At 41.6% G+C, this 20017-nt stretch overlaps 1 protein-coding gene across 2 annotated transcripts in view; it reads left to right on the forward strand.

The window, feature by feature from the left end:
* The window catches only part of LOC126484608 (pyruvate dehydrogenase phosphatase regulatory subunit, mitochondrial-like), a 167034-nt gene that overhangs the window by 91401 nt on the left and 55616 nt on the right, over positions 1-20017 (forward strand). For both annotated transcript variants that reach the window (XR_007587888.1, XM_050108183.1), the window contains exons 10-11: positions 3698-3852; positions 3989-4128. Coding sequence is in view for 1 of the 2 variants with exons in the window: in XM_050108183.1 (XP_049964140.1) it covers positions 3698-3852; positions 3989-4128 (295 nt within the window). In the remaining variant the exon portion in view is untranslated. The remainder of the gene's footprint in view (positions 1-3697; positions 3853-3988; positions 4129-20017) is intronic.

Consider the following 20017-nt stretch of genomic DNA (forward strand, 5'->3'; position numbering starts at 1 on the left):
TTTCCACTGTCTATACTTTTACAAATAAATTCATAAAACTTTGTAAGCATGATCAGGAAGGATTCAGGATTCACAATCTTAGCAGTGGAAGTTCAAAAACATAACCAAATAATTTTTTTACATGTGAAATTTCATCATTTTTTCACTTATCATTGGCTGCATTTGTTGCTATAGGTACACTTTTCTTCATAAGTAAGAGAGATTCTTTGATGAATTTTCCACAGCATACAAACCATACTTACAGGTGTATGAAACCTTAGAATTTATTAAATTTATGAAAAAATGAATGAGCTTTTACATTTTCAACTTCATGTTTGGAAAAAACTCAAATTTTATAGTTAATTATGTCAACTTTTACCGCAGTTTTTAATAGATTTGGAAAATTCTAATGGTCATGCTGACAAAGTTTTATGTATTTATTTGTAAACGCATGCATGATAAGGAACAGGCACTGTGGCGACTACACCCATTATGAAATACATGAACTTTGCATCGTAATTCAGAATAACACAGGCACTTCAATATCGTATTTATCTGCCGACACCAGGCAAACAACTTTCCAATAAAATGCCTCCCCTGTAAAGGAACATACATAATGGTTGTACAAGTACAGGTTGTGGACACATGGTTGACAGCATATGGAAGGTTGAGTCTAACTGTAAGTCTTGCTCAAATAGGCAAATGGTAAGGTAACCACTCACGATAAGTGGGAAATCTGGCTTTGAGTCCCAGTCTGGCACAAATTTTAATTGTCGTCTTTCCGTTATGCAGCTGATGGTACTCCATATTCATCATTATGAATACATTTCATGTAGAATTACTTACTTTTTTAAATAGAGTTTTAGCATAATGTAAGAGTGAGAACCAGGAACTTGGATTACTAAATTTTGCCTTTTCAGTTTCTGTCACAGCTGCATTAAAAAAAAAATGCCATGCTGAGTGGCCGCACAGTTTGAGGCACCATGTCACGGATTGCACGGCCCCTCCCACCAGAGGTTCGAGTCCTCCCTCCGGCATGCATGTGTGTGTTGTTCTTAGCATGAGTTATTTTAAGTAGTGTGTATGTCTAGGAACTGATGACCTCAGCAGTTTGGTCCCTTAGTAATTCACTCACACACACACACACACACACACACACACACACACACACACATTGAAAATTTTTAAAATTTTTATTTGTGGTGACTAGTTTCAGACTTAGGTTTTGGTTGGAATCACATGATGGTATTTTGCTATTGAATCAAAGGCTTCACACATTTGAGTTTGTTTCTGTTAACAGCTGCCTATCAATGGTGTTACTTTCTGCATTGCATCTGTTGTGTAGCAAGCACAGTATCTTAAGAATTTTCTTGATACTGCTTTTATACCAATAGAAACCACAAGGAACCTATTTTTCTAGAATGTGGTTAACTATTCACATTTCGTCTCCATGTTTAATACACAAGTTATATTATTCTAGCTTTAGCCTAATATCACATGCATCGAAATATCTATGAAGATAATTGTGAGGAGAAATGAAGACAAGGTGATGGATATACAAAGTGAAGATCAGTTTGGAATCAGGAGAGGATTACGAACAAGAGAAGTGATTCTGGCACAAAAGCTTCTTATTGAAAAGCAAATACAGAGAAATAAACCAACTAATATTGCCTTTGTAGAAATGGCATTTGATAAATGTTATTTGATGAGAGGTATTCAGAGTGTTGAAGAAAGCAAGTCTAAAATACAAAAATATGCAGGTGACACACAACTTCTATAAGAAAGAAGAGGCTGTGAGTAGGAATTTTCATCAAGGACAACAAGCAAAAATTAGAAAAGCTCTGAGACAAGGATGTGTTCTTTCCCCTCTTACATTCACTGCTTTTGTCCAGGAAGCTGTAGACCAAATTTGTGAAACTACTGAAGTGGGAATCAAAATTAACGAGCGGATGATAGACATGCTACATTACACAGATGATATAGCTACAATCACAGAGATGAAAGGAGATCTAGAGAAGGTCCTCAGTACAATGGAAAGGATGTTCTGCAGTCAGTATGGTATGAGAATAAGCATATAATAGAATAAAGTATGGTATGCAGTGTTGAAGAAGAGTTTCAACCTTTAAGAATAAGAATTGGAAGAGAAGAGTTAGAAATGATAGAGGAATTTATGTCTTTGGGGAGCAGGGTCACAGAGAATGGTTGAAGCCAGAAAGAAATTCCAAGCAGAATACAGCAAGATAAAATTGCATTTAATCTGAGGAAGAATGAACTCACCAGCAAGAACATCAGTCTGGAAATAAGGAAATGGGTTATTAAAGGATTTGTTTGGGTTGTGGTCCTTTACATGTGCGAAACTTGGATATAGGAAAAAAAAGAGAGAAGACAGCTAGAAGCCCTGGAAATTTGGTGCTACAGATGGATGATGATGATCAGCTGGAGAGACCAATGAAGAGGTGCTAAGAAGAGTCAGGAAACTGGATCTCCATAGAGAAGCTTCCAAATAAGAAGAGGCAAACTGATAGGACACATTTTGTGACACAATTGGAGGTATTGAGGGAAAGAATCACTGGGGACAATGAAGGATATAATACATGCAGCGTATTTTGAATGATTTGTGATGCACTACGTACATGGAAATGAAGAGGAAGGCAGACAGAAGACTGCTGCAAACTAATGTCAGTGTTGAAGACTTAAGAGACAGAGCTCTATTCAATCTGCTTCTTACTTATCACACAGAACATACATCATTTGCTGCTGATTTTTTATCCCATTTGTGTATTTGAGGCCATTTTTCTTTACTATTGCATTATGATCACTGATCACAGTGTTCATGCGAATGTAGGTGAAAGTTATTTATTTCACCCACACAAAAAGATCTGATCGTCCAATAATTGCAACTGAATGTTTGCTTTTGACAAAATCACAGTATCCATAATGCCTCAATGCCAGTACTGTGTAGAGTTGACTGTGCTAAAGTGCTCTAAATGAACAATAGGCAAAGGATTGTTTTTGGCTCTAAGTTATGCAAATTTGATATTGAGTACTTATTTTCCAATATGCAGAACGTCCCAGGAGAAATAGTCAATATTCAGGAATATGACAGTAATGGTCATCTGAAGCAAAAGAGTCCACTAAACATGGGCTCTGAAGTGCATAACCTAAGAATTATGAGCACTTCCTCATCTTCAATAATGTGAAGAAAAAATCTGTTCTACCGCAAGCTCTTTGCTTTCCCTATTTTGGGAGGAGGTAGTATGGATGAAAACAAGGAAAAAATTGACTAGTAAATATGGTCTCTAGAATGTATACCTGAAGAGCTATGAGCACTTGCTCAGTGAAAGGGATGTGTTACACTGTAGAGACAATGACCAAGTGCTCATAGTTCTTAGGGTATGTGCTTTAGGGGCCCTGTTTACTGGACACTTTTTTCTTGCTTTGGTCCATACTAACACCTCTCGGGATATGGAAAGCAAAGAGCTTGTAGCAGTAGCAGAGGAGATTTGTTTCAAAATAGTGAAAGTGAGAAAGTGCTCATAGTTCATAAGGTATGCATTGCAGAGCCCATGTTTACTAGACTTTTTTGCTCCAGATGGTTGTCACTGTCATATCCCTGAATATTGACACACTCTATGTTATCTTGCTTAATAGATGAAAACTTGATTGTGCAGTGGTTTGCCCTTATTTTGGTGTATGAGTCATAAACTGGATGTTGCAGGCACTACAGTATTCTTTACCCTCATCAGTCAGAGTACAAATACGCAAGAAAACTGCGCTGTTCACCATTATACAGTGAACTAGAAAGCAGAGGTGCTGTATTTGGAACACGCATGGGTTATGAAAGACCACTTTACTTTGATTCAACATACAAGCGTAAGTAGCATAAATAGTAATAAGATATCTATCAGGATAAATTTTTGTAACTCTCCTTGTGCTAATTTTGGATATATGTTACTGATGCCCTTGTTTATATCTTGTAATTTGTTGTTGTGTTTGTTACCTTTCTCAGGTGGTGATCCTTTACCCGAAATGCCTCGAGGAAGCTTCTACAAACCAAAGTTCTTTGACTTTATGCGTGAAGAATATTTGGCATGCAGAGAAGGAGTTGGCATAATTGACATGTCGTCATTCTCAAAGATAGAAATAAAGGTGAACTTCAGTGCTTTATATCCTATACTTAGTATATTTAGTATGGTCTTTTTATACACACACTCACTCATTCACTCGCGCACACACACACACACACACACACACACACACACACACCTGTAAGATCATCCTGACTGACTATATTGTGCTGACTGATTACATTGTAGCTGCCCTGCAGCTTGACTGGGGTGCGGTGTTATTCAGAGGGCAAAGGGGAAGAAGGTGGGGAGCGGGAGGAAGATTTGAAGGACTGTCGCTGACAGCTGGGAGTGAGAGGCAGCAGGTGCATGGAATAAGATTTCCACGTCAGTGAGCTCTTTTTATAAAATTTCTTATTGTACAAGATGATTAATTTTTCAGGATTAGAGAGGGAACATCCATCTTTCATTGTTGTATCAGCATTAAATAGGTCAGGTAATATGGGTGCTGAACACAGCAAGGTAACATGATGCACTTTGCCAATCTTTATTTGTAGAAATGTTTTAATCTCTTGCCTGCTTTGGAACCATTCAAATCATGTTTCATGGACTGCTGATGTCTGAGAAATGTTATCTTCCAATGGTACTTCCTGATGCTTTCATTCCAGTTCTGTCTCTAACTGCTGATCTAGAAACCTTCTGCGTTGATGACCAAAATATTTCATGCACTTAACAAGCCATATATACATTTTGCTTAATGTACCACTGCTGCTCTGTTCCATAAACACCAATAGAATAAACATAATAGCATTTTGTATTGTAATAATAATAATAATAATAATAGTAATAGTTTCAAAAGGAAGATTCACCTGAGGAAACTATACAATTACAAAGAAACGGAATGGCTGGCCAGACTTTTGGGAGATGAAATTCCAGTACTGCCAATAGGCACATTTACAGGTGAAACGAACTTCTTACCTTTCAGAGCTTCTATTTCCTTGCTGAGGGTGGAAAATTGAAGAGGTTGTGGAAGGTCAGAAAGGAGGGCCTGGTCACTCAAACCTCCCAGAATGAGAACAGAGGAACCCCCAGAACACCTGTTGTAAGAAACTTAAATTTGTTACATTTTACTTAACTAAACTAAACTCAAATAACAAGCTCCTCATGCGGTCCATCAATGCCCAGGTTATGTAGACCGACTGCTGTGTCATCCTCTGCCTTGCAATGTCATATGGATGTGGTATGTTTTGCCAACTTTTCAGACTGTAGACCCACCACTCCTCATTCAGGCAGTTCTGAATTGGCACCACAAGGCTTAGTCCACCCCAAGCAGTCCTTCCAAGAAGGAAAAATTCGTGGCAGTTCCAGTAGTCAAACTGGGTCCTCCTCATAACAGCCATCTGTGCTGACCACTAGACTCAAATACCTTCAAAAAAGAAAAGCTCTATTTATTTAGAGAGCAGTCAAAGATCTTTCATAGTGAATGAAATGGATTTTCTGTCAGAATTTGTTGAAGGTGGTCTTTTAATTTGGTGTTAGGAAGGGCTGTGACACTTCTAGGGCATTAGCTAGCTTTGTGTTTGTGGAGGCAACGTATATTTTAAAATAACTGGAAAGTATTTTTAATATTATGTCTGTACAGAAGCGTAGCAAATTGCCAGAGACCATACCACACAACAGAAATATTACATTATTCTTAGCATTTCCATTTATCCATGTGGACAGTATTCACTGAGGAGCCGAAGAAACTGGCACACCTGCCTAATATCGTGTAGTGTCCCCGCGAGCACGCAGAAGTGCCACAACACAATGTGGCATGGACTTGACTAATGTCTGAAGTAGTGCTGAAGGGAACTGACACCATGAATCCTGCAGGGCTGTCCAGGAAGGGAAAGGGGAGGAGGGGGGGGGGGGGGGGGGAGGAAATCTTCCTGAACAGGGTTGCACTTCTGTCACATTGAAACATTCTCTGCGGTCGTGGTTGGTTCCGTTCTTGCAGGATGTTTTTCTGGCCAAGACAATGTCAGAGATTTGATGTTTTACCGTATTCCTGATATTCATGGTACCCTCATGAAATGGTCATACAGGAAAGTCCCCACTTCATCATTGGAGAAGCTGTGTCCCATCCCTAGCTATAACAGCATGTTGAAATTCACTTAAATCTTCATAACCTGCCGTTGTAGCAGCAGTAACCGATCTAACAAGTGTGCCAGATGCTTGTTGTCTTATATAGGCATTGCTGACCATTGCACCATATTCTGCCTGTTTACATGTCTCTGTATTTGAATACACATAAACATGCAGTAAATGAAGCAGGCAAAAAGGAATACAAACGTCTCAAAAATGAGATCGACAGGAAGTGCAAAATGGCTAAGCAGGGATGGCTAGAGGACAGATGTAAGGATATAGAGGCTTATCTCACTAGGGGAAAGATAAAGATAGATACTGCCTACAGGAAAATTAAAGAGACCTTTGGAGAAAAGAGAACCACTTGTATGAATATCAAGAGCTCAGATGGAAACCCAGTTCTAAGCAAAGAAGGGAAAGCAGAAAGTTGGAAACAGTATATAGAGGGTCTATACAAGGGTGATGTACTTGAGGACAATATTATGGAAATGGAAGAGAATGTAGATGAAGATGAAAAGGGAGATATGATACTGCGTGAAGAGTTTGACAGAGCACTGAAAGATCTAAGTCAAAACAAGGCCCCGGGAATAGACAACATTCCATTAGAACTACTGACAGCCTTGGGAGAGCCAGTCCTGACAAAACTCTACCATCTGGTGAGCAAGATGTATGAGACAGGTGAAATACCCTCATACTTCAAGAAGAATATAATAATTCCAATCCCAAAGAAAGCAGGTGTTGACAGATGTGAAAATTACCGAACTATGAGTTTAATAAGTCATGGCTACAAAATACTAATGCGAATTCTTTACAGACAAATGGAAAAACTAGTAGAAGCCGACCTCGGGGAAGATCAGTTTGGATTCCGTAGAAATATCGGAACACATGAGGCAATACTGACCCTACAACTTATCTTAGAAGCTAGATTAAGGAAAGGCAAACCTACATTTCTAGCATTTGTAGACTTAGAGAAAGCTTTTGACGATGTTGACTGGAATACTCTCTTTCGAATTCTGAAGGTGGCAGGGATAAAATACAGGGAGCGAAAGGCTATTTACAATTTGTACAGAAACCAAATGGCAGTTATAAGGGTCGAGGGACATGAAAGGGAAGCAGTGGTTGGGAAGGGAGTGAGACAGGGTTGTAGCCTCTCCCCAATGTTATTCAATCTGTATATTGAGGAAGCAGTGAAGGAAACAAAAGAAAAATTCGGAGTAGGTATTAAAATCCATGGAGAAGAAATAAAAACTTTGAGGTTCACCAGTGACATTGTAATTCTGTCAGAGACAGCAAAGGACTTGGAAGAGCAGTTGAATGGAATGCATAGTGTCTTGAAAGGAGGATATAAGATGAACATCAACAAAAGCAAAACAAGGATAATGGAATGTAGTCGAATTTAGTCGGGTGATGCTGAGGGAATTAGATTAGGAAATGAGACACTTAAAGTAGTAAAGGAGTTTTGCTATTTGGGGAGCAAAATAACTGATGATGGTCGAAGTAGAGAGGATATAAAATGTAGACTGGCAATGGCAAGGAAAGCGTTTCTGAAGAAGAGAAATTTGTTAACATCAAGTATAGATTTAAGTGTCAGGAAGTCGTTTCTGAAAGTATTTGTATGGAGTGTTGCCATGTATGGAAGTGAAACATGGACGATAAATAGTTTGGACCAGAAGAGAATAGAAGCTTTTGAAATGTGGTGCTAGAGAAGAATGCTGAAGATTAGATGGGTAGATCACATAACTAATGAGGAGGTACTGAATAGGATTGGGGAGAAGAGAAGCTTGTGGCACAACTTGACTAGAAGAAGGGATCGGTTGGTAGGACATGTTCTGAGGCATCAAGGGATCACCAATTTAGTATTGGAGGTCAGCGTGGAGGGTAAAAATCGTAGCGGGAGACCAAGAGATGAATACACTAAGCAGATTCAGAAGGATGTAGGCTGCAGTAGGTGCTGGGAGATGAAGCAGCCTGCACAGGATAGAATAGCCTGGAGAGCTGCATCAAGCCAGTCTCAGGACTGAAGACCACAACAACAACAACATGCCAATACCAGTTTCTTTGGTTCTTCAGTGTGTATTAACACATGATTTTTATGTAGTCTATTGTCATTGTTGTTCTGTGAGGTGTTTTATGGTTCTCTTGGAGTCCATTGTGGATAGAATCTCCATATGGACTTCTTTCAGTTGTTTAATGTGTTACAGAAACAATGTTGGTATTTTCATACAAATACTACACAAATTAATTTTATGTTCATTTCCCGTGCAGTTGATTTGATGACTTTTTTTTTTTTTTTTTTGTCCATAAGGTACCAGACATGTCCAAACAATCAAGAGCCATGAACATTTGTGCAGAGCAGGTGGATGCCATAAGGAAATTGTGGGAAATGGGCTATGGGTGATCTAATAGCAGAATATTGACACAGCATAGACATACTGTTTCCCACACTATTTATTAGTAAGCACAGATACATGCACATGTAAGCATTACAAGCATACAGAGCATGCTAACTCCCACTGCCTTGCGGGGCAGCATCCCTCATTTAGAGAGTCGGAGATGTTATGCTGCTACAGAGACCCTCTTCATCCTGTAGTGCAGAGCACATGTGGTAGGGCATTGTCTGTCTTAAGTGATGTGATGACATACATGATGGATGACACACTGTAGTCAGCAAGGTGCTTTGGTGAGAGTGGAGGTGGAGGGGGGTGGGGGTGGGGAGGGGGGCACAGAGCACCCCGAAGCACAGCGGCAGTGTGCGACTAATGGGTTGCCGCTGGCAGCATTAGCAGATAAGGGAGTGGTCTCAGTAACATTTTCAATTGTTGGGAGGCATGTTGGCAGTGTTGCCTAGCATTGTTGCTTCCACAGGAGGTGTTGCGGGGCAGGTGGCAGTGTAAGCCAAGGCGGTGATGGTGAGTGTATTATCTGCTGAGAAAATCGGAGGTGAGTCCTGCCGTGTCAACTTCCGGTGGAACAGGAGTGGTGTGTATGAAACTGTGTGTGGCAGTGCTTGCACCCAACTGCCTATCCATGTAGGTAGCGGTAATCAAGTGATCAGTATTGCTTCACATGATGGATAAGTCATGATGCAGAAAATCATGGAGATTCACATGCACTTGGAAATTGACTAAAGGGTGCATAGGAGGCTATTGGGCAGGAAGTGTCTGTTGTGACAGGTCTGCTAAAGCCCATGCCACTGACACTGTTAGTCAAAAGTGTTTGTATCACTTTTCTACATTTGACATAGTTCTGTAAATGGTGGTGATAGGGCAGTATGCACTGTGTCATGTGAAAACACATGGCCAGGTCTGTACGAATAAAAATTTGTTGTCATGTGATGAGAAGGTGGTGGCATATGGATGTATATGTGTGTGCATGCGTGCAACTAAGTATGGTAAGTCTTGGTCTGTGAGGATCGTTTCATACACTTCGAAGTCAGCGGGTAGAGTGAGTTGGTCACCATATAGTATTTTGCTGAGCGATGTGTCTAGGACCATTTGAATTCACATAGGTGACACAAGTCATTGAACAGTTGGGATTCAAACTGCCGACTGTGGTCTAACATTAAGGAGCACAGGCAGCCAAATCTGGCAATCGAGCTGTAGACAAAAGTTTTTGCTAATGTCTCTGCTGATGTGTCAGAAACGGGCATGGCCTCCACCCATCATGTCACGCGATCTATCTTTGATAGACTGCAACTGTAGCCATGCGATTCGGGGAGTGGTCCTACGATGTCAATGTGGACGTGTTGGAACTGCCCCTTTGGAATCGAAAATTTACCAAAGGGGGACTGTGTGCAGCCACTTTTTTCTTGCTGGCATGGAATGCAAGTCCTGGTCCACATGGCACAATACTTTTTAATGTTGGACCGAGTATGAGGTGTATGGTAGTGCACCTGCTCAGATGCGCAAGGTTGTGGAGAAGGTCAAAAGTTGTCGTGTGACTGGAATTAATGGTCAGACCAGTCCATTTGAAATGTCACACAAAACTTATTTAGTCTTGCTGGGTAGCACGCATTGTTGCAGTTGGAGTACGGTGTCTGGTTTGTTAAACGAGCTGTGGAGATCGGCATCTCCTGCTTGTGCATCCGTGATTCTATCAACATCCAACTGGGTGGAGGTAACTGCAATAAAGGAAAGATAGTCCACCTCAGTATTATTGGCACATATAACATATCACATGTCAATAGTGAATTGTGCTATGAAATCCAGGTGGCAGAATTTGCTGGCTGCAGAATCCGCTGACAGGTTGTGGAATGCATCTGCCAATGGGTGGTAGCCTCTATATCTGGTAAGTGGTCTCCTCTCAGCTTCATCCTGAATGTGATGAACTTCTTCATCTATAGCTAATAGTTCGTGATCAAATGTGGACCATTTTTTTCTGGGTGTCAGTAAGTTTGCATGAGAAAAACCTAAGTGGTTGAGTGATTCCATTGATCTCTTGCTGTAAAGCAACTCCGATCGTGGGATCACTAGCATCAGACACGATAATTAGATGTGCATCAGACAATGAATGGGTGGGGGTCATGGTGTGTAGCAAGTGCTATTTTATTTTGTTGAAGGCCACTGGAATCTGCGTTGTTCAATTGAGGTGTCCTTTACCAGATGTATTCTTGCTGCTCAATGCTGGGGTAAGTGGTAGCAAATTCTCAGTGGCATGTGGCAATTGGTTCCTGTAGAAATTTATGATTCACACAAACCTATGCAGCTCTTGATAGCTGATGGGAGGTGGGAGAAGGTGCATCTGATCAGTTTTCTCAGCAGCAGGATGCATCACAGCCACATTGATGTGGTGTACAACAAAGGTCACAAGGAACTGCCGAAGTTGGCCCTTGTCATCATTTATCACAACCAGTGAAAGATGAGCTTATCAGGGACAATATGCAAGTGATCGTCGCGATTTTGCTGATTTTGTGAAAAGATTATGATGTCATCTGAACAGGTGTATCAAAAAGGCAAATTGAACAGTACACTATCAATAAATCTTTGCAATGTCTGTGCTGCATATTTTAGTCCATACGACATGTAGACGAACTCAGAGAGATCGAGTGGCATGATTATTGCAGCTTTTAGTGCGTCTTTGTCTGCCATTGGAATTTGCAGGTATGCTGTTTTGCAATCAATGACACTGAAAAGTTTTGCACTGGCCAAGATGTGGGAAAGATCATGCAAGTTTGAATGGGTTAGTTGTCGACTGTATGTACGTTGAGGTGGTGGTAGTCTCTGCATAGGTGCCATGTACTGTTCTTTGTAGGAATTCGTTAAATTGGGGAGGCCCAAGCACTGTCTGATGGCCTGACTATGCTGCTTCAACCACTTTAAGTTTGTGGGGAGCTAGATGATGGGGCAGCAATGGACAAGGGGACCTGGTGTAGCTGTAATGTGGTGGACTGTACCTTCCCATATGGCACAGATTGTATGTGGTCTAATAGGGGAGCATGGACTGAATCCAGGAAGCAGGGTGCAACATGATTCGCCATCACTGTTAGTGTCACATGGCATTTTCTCAGGAGCGCACTTGAGTGGGGGTTGTAATGCTTTATTAACCCGAGAAGTAGCCATATTAGTGGTATGATGGTGGTAATCCATATTGAGATGATGGAGGTCATCGAGACGCTATTGGGCTGCATGTAGTGATGGGTGCTGTCCATGGTTCATCTCCATAGTTGTTTATCGGTGAGGCATGTGACCTTGTTGTCATGATGTAATGATGAGTACTCTACATCTACATCTACATGGATACTCTACAAATCACATTTAAGTGCCTGGCAGAGGGTTCATCGAACCACCTTCACAATTCTCTATTATCTCAATCTTGTATAGCGCACGGAAAGAATGAATACCCATATCTTTCTGTATAAGCTCTGATTTCCCTTATTTTGTCATGGTGATCATTCCGCCCTATGTAGGTCGGTGTCTACAAAATATTTTCGCATTCAGAGGAGAAAGTTGGTGATTGGAATTTCCTGAGAAGATTCCGTCGCAACGAAAAACGCCTTTCTTTTAATGTTTTCCAGCCCAAATCCTGTATCATTTCTGTGACACACTCTCCCATATTTCACGATAATACAAAATGCCCTGCCTTTCTTTGAACTTTTTCAGTGTACCCTGTCAGTCCTACCTGGTAAGGATCCCACACAGCGCAGGAGTATTCTAAAAGAGGACGGACAGGTGTAGTGTAGGCAGTCTCCTTAGTAGGTCTGTTACATTTTCTAAGTGTCCTGCCAAGAAAACGCAACCTTTGGTTAGCCTTCCCCAGAACATTTTCTATGTGTTCTTTCCAATTTAAATTACCTAGGTATTTAGTTGAATTTATGGCTTTTAGATTAGACTGCTTTATCGTGTAACCAAATTTTAATGAGTTCCTTTTAGCACTCATGTGGATGACCTCACACTTTTCGTTATTTATGGTCAACTGCCACTTCTCGCACCATTCAGATATTTTTTCTAAATCGTTTTGCAGTTTATTTTGATCTTCTGATGGCTTTATTAGTCGATAAACATCAGTGTCATCTGCAAACAACCGAAGACAATAGCTCAGATTGTCTCCCAAATCATTTATATAGATAAGGAACAGCAAAGGGCCTATAATGCTACCTTGGGGAACGCCTGAAATCACTTCTGTTTTACTCTATGACTTTCCGGTAATTACTACAAACTGTGACCTCTTTGACAGGAAATCGCAAATCCAGTCACATAACTGAGACGATATTCCATAAGCACGGAATTTTACCACGAGCCGCTTGTGTGGTACAGTGTCAAAAGCCCTCCGGAAATCCAGGAATACGGAATCGATCTGGAATCCCTTGTCAATAGTACTCAGCACTTCATGTGAATAAAGAGCTAGTTGTGTTTCACAGGAACGATGTTTTCTAAACCCATGTTGACTGTGTGTCAATAGACTGTTTCCTTCGAGGTAATTCATAATATTCGAACACAATATATGTTCTAAAATCCTGCTGCACAACGACGTTAACGATATGGGCCTGTAATTTAGTGGATTACTCCTACTACCTTTCTTGAATATTGGTGTGACCTGTGCACCTTTCCAGTCTTTGGGTACGAATCTTTTGTCGAGCGAACAGTTGTATATGGTTGTTAAGTATGGAGCTAATGCATCAGCATACTCCAAAAGGAACCTAATTGGTATACAGTCTGGACCAGAAGACTTGCTTTTATTAAGTGATTTGAGTTGCTTCACTACTCCGAAGATATTTACTTCTACATTACTCATGTTGGCAGCTGTTCTTGACTCAAATTCTGGAATATTTACTTCGTTTTCTTTTGTGAAGGCGTTTCGGAAGGCTGTGTTTAGTAAATCTGCTTAGGCAGCACTGTCTTTGATAGTATCTCCATTGTTATCACGCAGAGAAGGCACTGATTGTTACTTGCCACTAATTTACTTCACATATGACCAGAATCTCTTTGGGTTTTCTGCAGGTTTCAAGACAAAGTTTCATTGTGGAAACTGTTAAAGGCGTCTTGCATTGAACTCTGCGCTAAGTTTCGAGCTTCTGTAAAAGATCGCCAATCTTTGCGTCTGTTTAAGTTTGGCATGTTTGTTTCATTGTTTCTGCAACAGTGTTCTAACCAGTTTTGTGCACCAAGGAGGATCAGCTCCATCGTCTGTTAGTTTATTTGGTGTAAACCTCTCAATTGCTGCCGATACTATTTCTTTAAATTCAAGCCACATCTGGTCTACACTTATATTATTAATTTGGAATGAGTGGAGATTGTCTCTCAGGAAGGCATCAAGTGAATTTTTATCTGCTTATTTGAATAGGTATATTTTTTGCTTTTTTTCCGAGGATTTGGGGACTACAATATTCAATATCGCTACGACAACCCTGTGTTCACTAATCCCTATATCAGTTTTGATACTGGTTATTAACTCAGCTGCCTTTAAGCATAGCTGGTTGCAAAGTGCTTCGGTTTGTACTTCAGGTCGAGTGGTGCATCGAGCGGTGGCAACCGCCCCGTTGTATGAGGAGGGTGTGATTTAAATCCAGCAGTAGGTGGTAGTGCCAGAAAAAGTTGGTTCCCAGGACTGGTCCCACTATCTCTGCCACTAAGAATGTTCAAGGTACTTGCTTAGCTATGCCGAGGTGATGTGTGCAGTTCCCGCAACTGCGATCACAGTGTCATTGGCCACGCCCAGTTACAATGGCAACAGTAACAGTATAGCAGACGCAAGAGCAGGTGGTGGAATGCTCGAATCAGTGCTGGTATCAACAAGGAAATATGTATGCAGGTGCTTGTCATGGACTAATAGTTGGGGAACATCAGTCCATTGAATCGCTAAGTCGGTGCTGTGTTGTTGTGGTGTGCAGAGGCGTCTTCTTGATGATGAGTGGCATAGTATGCCTATGTCAGGTAGCTTCATGGTCGTCTGCAGTATTGTGCATCCTGCTCAAATCTGATGTGAATCCAGCAATAGTGTTGTTATGGGTGTGGAAGCAGGCAGTGCACTTGGTTGGCACGACTTTTGTTTATGCACAGAGTCTGGGTCATCGCCAGCTGTCAGCAATCTTAGCTGCCACGGTAGGTGACTGTTGTCCGCCAAAGCTGTGAAGGGTGCTCAGGGTGGTAGAGACTGGGAGCATGGCCCAGTTCAGTCAGTCCGACTGTTGTCAGGCAGTTTGTGGCTGCGTGGAATGTCAGGACAGCTCGAGCTGGATCGTGAAAAATTGGTTTCATTGCAGGCATACTGTGTGGTGACTGCAGCGTAGCAACCGTTGGTTTTTGATTAGAATGCAGTGTTGTGATAATCCCTGCATTGTGTCAGTGAGTTGAAGTTTAAACTCCAGCAGTGCCTTCTCATCTCTAGCATCGTTGTTTGGATGTTCTCTGGCAGTTTTAGGAGCCAAAGTGTCCATAGTGTGTGATCAGGCAGGAGTGCTAGATCAATTACAACTCACATGCTGTGACAGAGCAAAGACGCCATGCTGTTGCCCAAAGTAGTCTTGTTGATGATGAGATATAGCTGTTGATCAGGAGTTCATGTTAGTGTTGTAGCTGTAGTGTCTTGGCAGTTTCATATTCGTGAGAAGCCAGAATGACTAAAAGCACGTCACTACTAAGATCCACACAGTCTCTGAAGTGCTTAAGAAGTGTGTCCATGTTCTCGTCATCTCCAGTGATGCCACTGGCTGACGTCAAACACTCGCTGAGGTCAAACTACATTGTGGGAGAATCCGTGTGGAATAATGGTAGTTATGGACAGTATGATGGCCATCGGTGGTCTGAGTGTAAGGCACCATCACAAGGTTGTTATTTTTCATGAGAATACTACTGCCATAATTGTACAAAGCACAAATGTAGATTACAACTGACACTGTAGTATGAAATAAATTTTTCACATGTGATTTTATTCAAACACAAAGGCAGTACAAAAACTCTGCTTATGTACTTAATTATGTGTAAATACATGTGCAAAATGCATAGATTTTGCCCTTAACTAGTTTTGTGACCCCTTCTACACAAGTGTACCAAAGGTGAACACTGTAGGATCAGTATATCCCACTAAAAACAACAAAAGTTTTGGTGCATAACAAAACATGTCTTCAGGATAAGGTGGCTTATGATGTGTCATGGAGTAGATGGTGTCTGTTTCCAAGAATCTGCATGTTCAGGTTTTCCAGCATTTCTGTGACACTCTCCTGTGTGTCAGACAAACCTGTGACCTTCCATGCTGCCATTATGTGTGTACCTTCTGAGCAATATTCTAAGAGAATTGTTTTGTAAACAATCTTCTTTGTAGGTTGAATGTTTCCATAGTATCCTATCAATAAACCAAAGTCTGCCAGCTGTTTTACTTTGTATTGAGCATTCTTGGTCATTTCACACTGCTGCAGTTTTTGCACCCAGATATTTATATGAGGTGGCTGAGCCAATTTTGAGAGATTTATAATGTAGTCATTGATACTAAAATGTAGGAAAAAGAGATTACTATTACTGTAAAGAAGACATGTCAAGTTCCAGACAGGCACAATTAAAAGACACTCACATAAAGTTTTCGGCCACAGCCTTCATCAGTCAAAGAGAGACACATACACTATTCACACACACAGACACACACACACACACACACACACACACACACACAAGCAAGCAAGCACACATCACACACACACATGACTGCCAACTCCAGTATCTTGAGCCAGAATACAACATCACATGGGATGCAACTGGCAATGTGGAGGGGCAGAAGGGGAAGGGATATTAGCGTACGGGTGGGGAGACAGGAGAACGCTGTCTGGTGGAGTGTTCAGGGACTATACTACCAACAGGCACAGCTTCAGGAGGTTGTGAGGCAGGGAGGTGGGGAGGAAAAAGAAGAAGAAGAAGGAGCAAAAAATCCCTTCCATATAGCCTGGTCCTCCAGGGACAGCATCTCTGCTGTGACAAAAACTCCCTTGCTCAGTATGCTGAGGGTCTCACCAAGGCCTTCACAGACAGGCACTACCCCCAGACCTAGTCCACAATCAGATCTCCTGTGCCATTTTCCCTCACACTCCTAATCCTCCCACCACCCCCAAGAAACAGCCACAAAGGAGTGTCCCCTTCATCATCCAGTACCATCCCGGACGGAAACAACTGAACCACATTCTTCGCCAGGGCTTTGATTACGTATCATCTTGCCCTGAAACGAGGGACATCCTACCCAAGAACTTCCCACCCCTCCTCAAGTGGTGTTCCATTGCCCACCCAACCTCCGTAACATTCTAGTCCATCCATTTGCCACTCCCTCTCCCAGCCCCTTGCCACAAGTACCGTATCCCTGTGGAAGACCCAGGTGCAAAACCTGCCCAATCCACCAACCCAGCACATCCTATTCCAGTCCTGTCACGGGTTTACCCTACTCCATCAGGGGCCGGGCCACCTGTGAAAGCAGCCATGTCATTTAGCAGCTCTGCTGCAGTCATTGCATAGCTTTCTATATTGGTAACTACTACTAACCAGCTGTCCACCAGGATGAACTGCCACCGCCAAACTGTGGCCAAGAGTAAGGTAGACCACTCTATGGTACAAAATGCAGCTGAACATAACACACTAGATTTCAATGGCTGCTGCACTACCTGAACCTCCTGAATCCTTCCCTCCACCTACCTTTCCTGAACTATATAGATGGGCATTATTCTCTGCTCCCGTAACTATCCCAGCCTCAGCTTACAGTAACATACTGTCTCCACACCCTCCACCCAATAGTTTTCACCCCCTCTGTCCTGCCATCTCCTCCCCATTCTCATCTCCCACCCTCTTTATTTGCAGCAGTCTGCCAACGCATCTGCCCATCTTTCATCACTCCTCTGCTTTTTTCCTCCTTTTTCCCCACCACCTTGCCTCACAACCTCCTGACACTGTGCCTGTTGGCAGTGTAGTCCCTGTATACTCCACCAGACAGCATTCCTATCTCTCTATCTGTACACTCTTATCCCTTTCCCTTACCCGCCCCTTTGAGATTGCTGCTTGCATTTTGGCTCGAGATGGTTTAGTTGGTGATTGTGTGTGCCTGAGGTATGCTTGCTTTTTTTTTTGTGTGTGTGTGTGTGTGTGTGTGTGTGTGTGTGTGTGTGTGTGTGTTTGACTGATGAAGGCTGTGGCCAAAAGCTTTTTGTGAGCACCTTTAATTTTTGCCTGTCTGCAACTTGACATGTCTTCTTTACGGTAACTAGCAATCTGTGTTTTTGTACATTGTTGACATTCCTACCTGGAGTTTCCATTGTTTGATTTCATTTTGTGAAGTGCACATTTATACATTCCTGAAAATTAAAGTGAGTTGCCAATCTTTTCAACTCTTTGATAGCTTATAAGGTCTGACAGAATATTTGTGTAGCTTTTTTCAGGCAATGGAAAGCCAATAGGAATATCAACAATATTATGAAAAGATAAATAGCTGCTCACTACTGATTTCACTGGCTGCTTACAACCTCGACCACGTGGATCCTCCCCTCCACCACCTGTTCTGAACTGCGCACATCCTTCACTCCAAAAATTATCCTGGTTTCAACCTACAATAACCCTCCACCTAACAGTTTCAACATCCTTTCTCCTACACCTCTTGCCAGTGTATGTCCTCTCACTCTCATTGTGCATCATTCTCTGCCATTGCAGCCACTGGGCTTTTTCCCCTTCTCTTCCCTCTCCTTATCCACTCCCTGTTTCTTTCAACCCTCCCTTCCCCCACAGACTCCCAATGCATGTGTTTTCTTTTTCTTTTCTTTTCTGAAGAAGACTGTGCGCAAAAGCTGAATTTGTAACAGTCTTCTTGTTGTGTCTGTCTGAAACTCAATATGTCTAATTTTTCACACAGTGCTTCATTGTAGATAACTGAATCATCTGGCAAAAGTCTGAGGTAGCTATTAATATTGTGTGGCAGGTCATTAACATCTAAAATGAATAATGAGTTCTAACACCCTTCCTTCAGGCACTCTGCTATGTAGCAAGTAATTATGAAATAACATTCTATGCAGTAAGGCATGCAACCGTGTAGCACGGTGGCTTCGGGATGGCTACCTTTTTTCTTTGTTCTGACTCACAGAGCAGGTGACATTACCAGCCGTGATAACGGTCTCAAGTAACATTTAGTCGGTACACAAATTCATACCCCCTACAAATCTAAATAAACCATAGTAATTATTATCTGATTTTGTTCAAACTTGGTACACAATCTTTTATTATTAAGGAAAGGATCCTGTCAAAATTTCAGATTTTTATCTATTATAGTTACGGAGATTGAGAAAATTACTTAAATACCCTAAAACCAACACTTATGTTTCAAAACTACATTGAGCAGATCATTCAGTTTGAGATAGCTCATGATATTTAAGCTCAGAGTATTTTCTAAGATTCTACTACACGTGGATGACAGTGGTGTTGGACTTAGTTTTATGTAAACACATGTGATCCATACTTTCTTCCAAGCATTGGGCAAAGTTTTTTGTTCAGCTGATTTTCTGTCTGTTGTAGTTATGAGGAGGTGTACCTCAGCTGGGAAATCAGTACAGAATCTGACAATGATTCCAGTATCTCTGAAGTGGTGTAAAAATTAAACAGGGACACAGCTTTCTCTGACTGGGAACACAAGATAACACAGGGCAGTAAAAGAGATACAATTTACTTGGTCACAGACAACATCAACAAGAATACAAAGAAAGTAGTTTACACATCTTGAGCACGTTTGGCAACTGAGGGCCCAGAGTCCTGTGCATGCCTTTATAATGATGCTGTCCACAAGAGGTGTTGCTGGTGTAGGATTGCATGTGTGTGGCAGATGTGGTGACAGCAGTCAGTGACTGAGCTGACATTGGCAGCTGCCTCAGGTAGTTATGGATGCACCGATTGGGTGTCAGTACATACTACACTTGCGTAGTGGCACGACTTACGTTTGCTGTGGGTGGTAGGTGTAGTAACTTATGGGTTACAGCAGCACTCTTGTATCTTATTTTGTAAAGGAATATTTGAAGACAAAGTTCAGCATTTCAGCTTTTGCTTTGCATTCCTGAATCTAAGTTCCGGAGTCATCCATGAGTGTCTGAATAATGACTTTGGTGCCACTGACAGTCTTATATACGAGTAGAATTTCTTGGCACTTTGTGAGAGGTCTTTCGATAAGATTCTGCTACAGGAGTCATTGAAAGATTCACGCATTGCCCTTATGACATCCAAATGAGCTTCCTGTAGCATCTTTGATTTACACCTACTGTGGAGCAGTCAACATTAATTTAGAAGTTTCTTTACAGAAGCTGTACACTGAAGGGTCCCTGCTATCATGAACATTCATTCATTCACACAATGTCTTCTGAAAATTCAAAAGTTCCATTGTGAATTTGTGCCTTCGTGGAAGTG

This window comes from Schistocerca serialis, chromosome 6 (assembly GCF_023864345.2).
Source record: "Schistocerca serialis cubense isolate TAMUIC-IGC-003099 chromosome 6, iqSchSeri2.2, whole genome shotgun sequence".
Taxonomy (NCBI): domain Eukaryota; kingdom Metazoa; phylum Arthropoda; class Insecta; order Orthoptera; family Acrididae; genus Schistocerca; species Schistocerca serialis.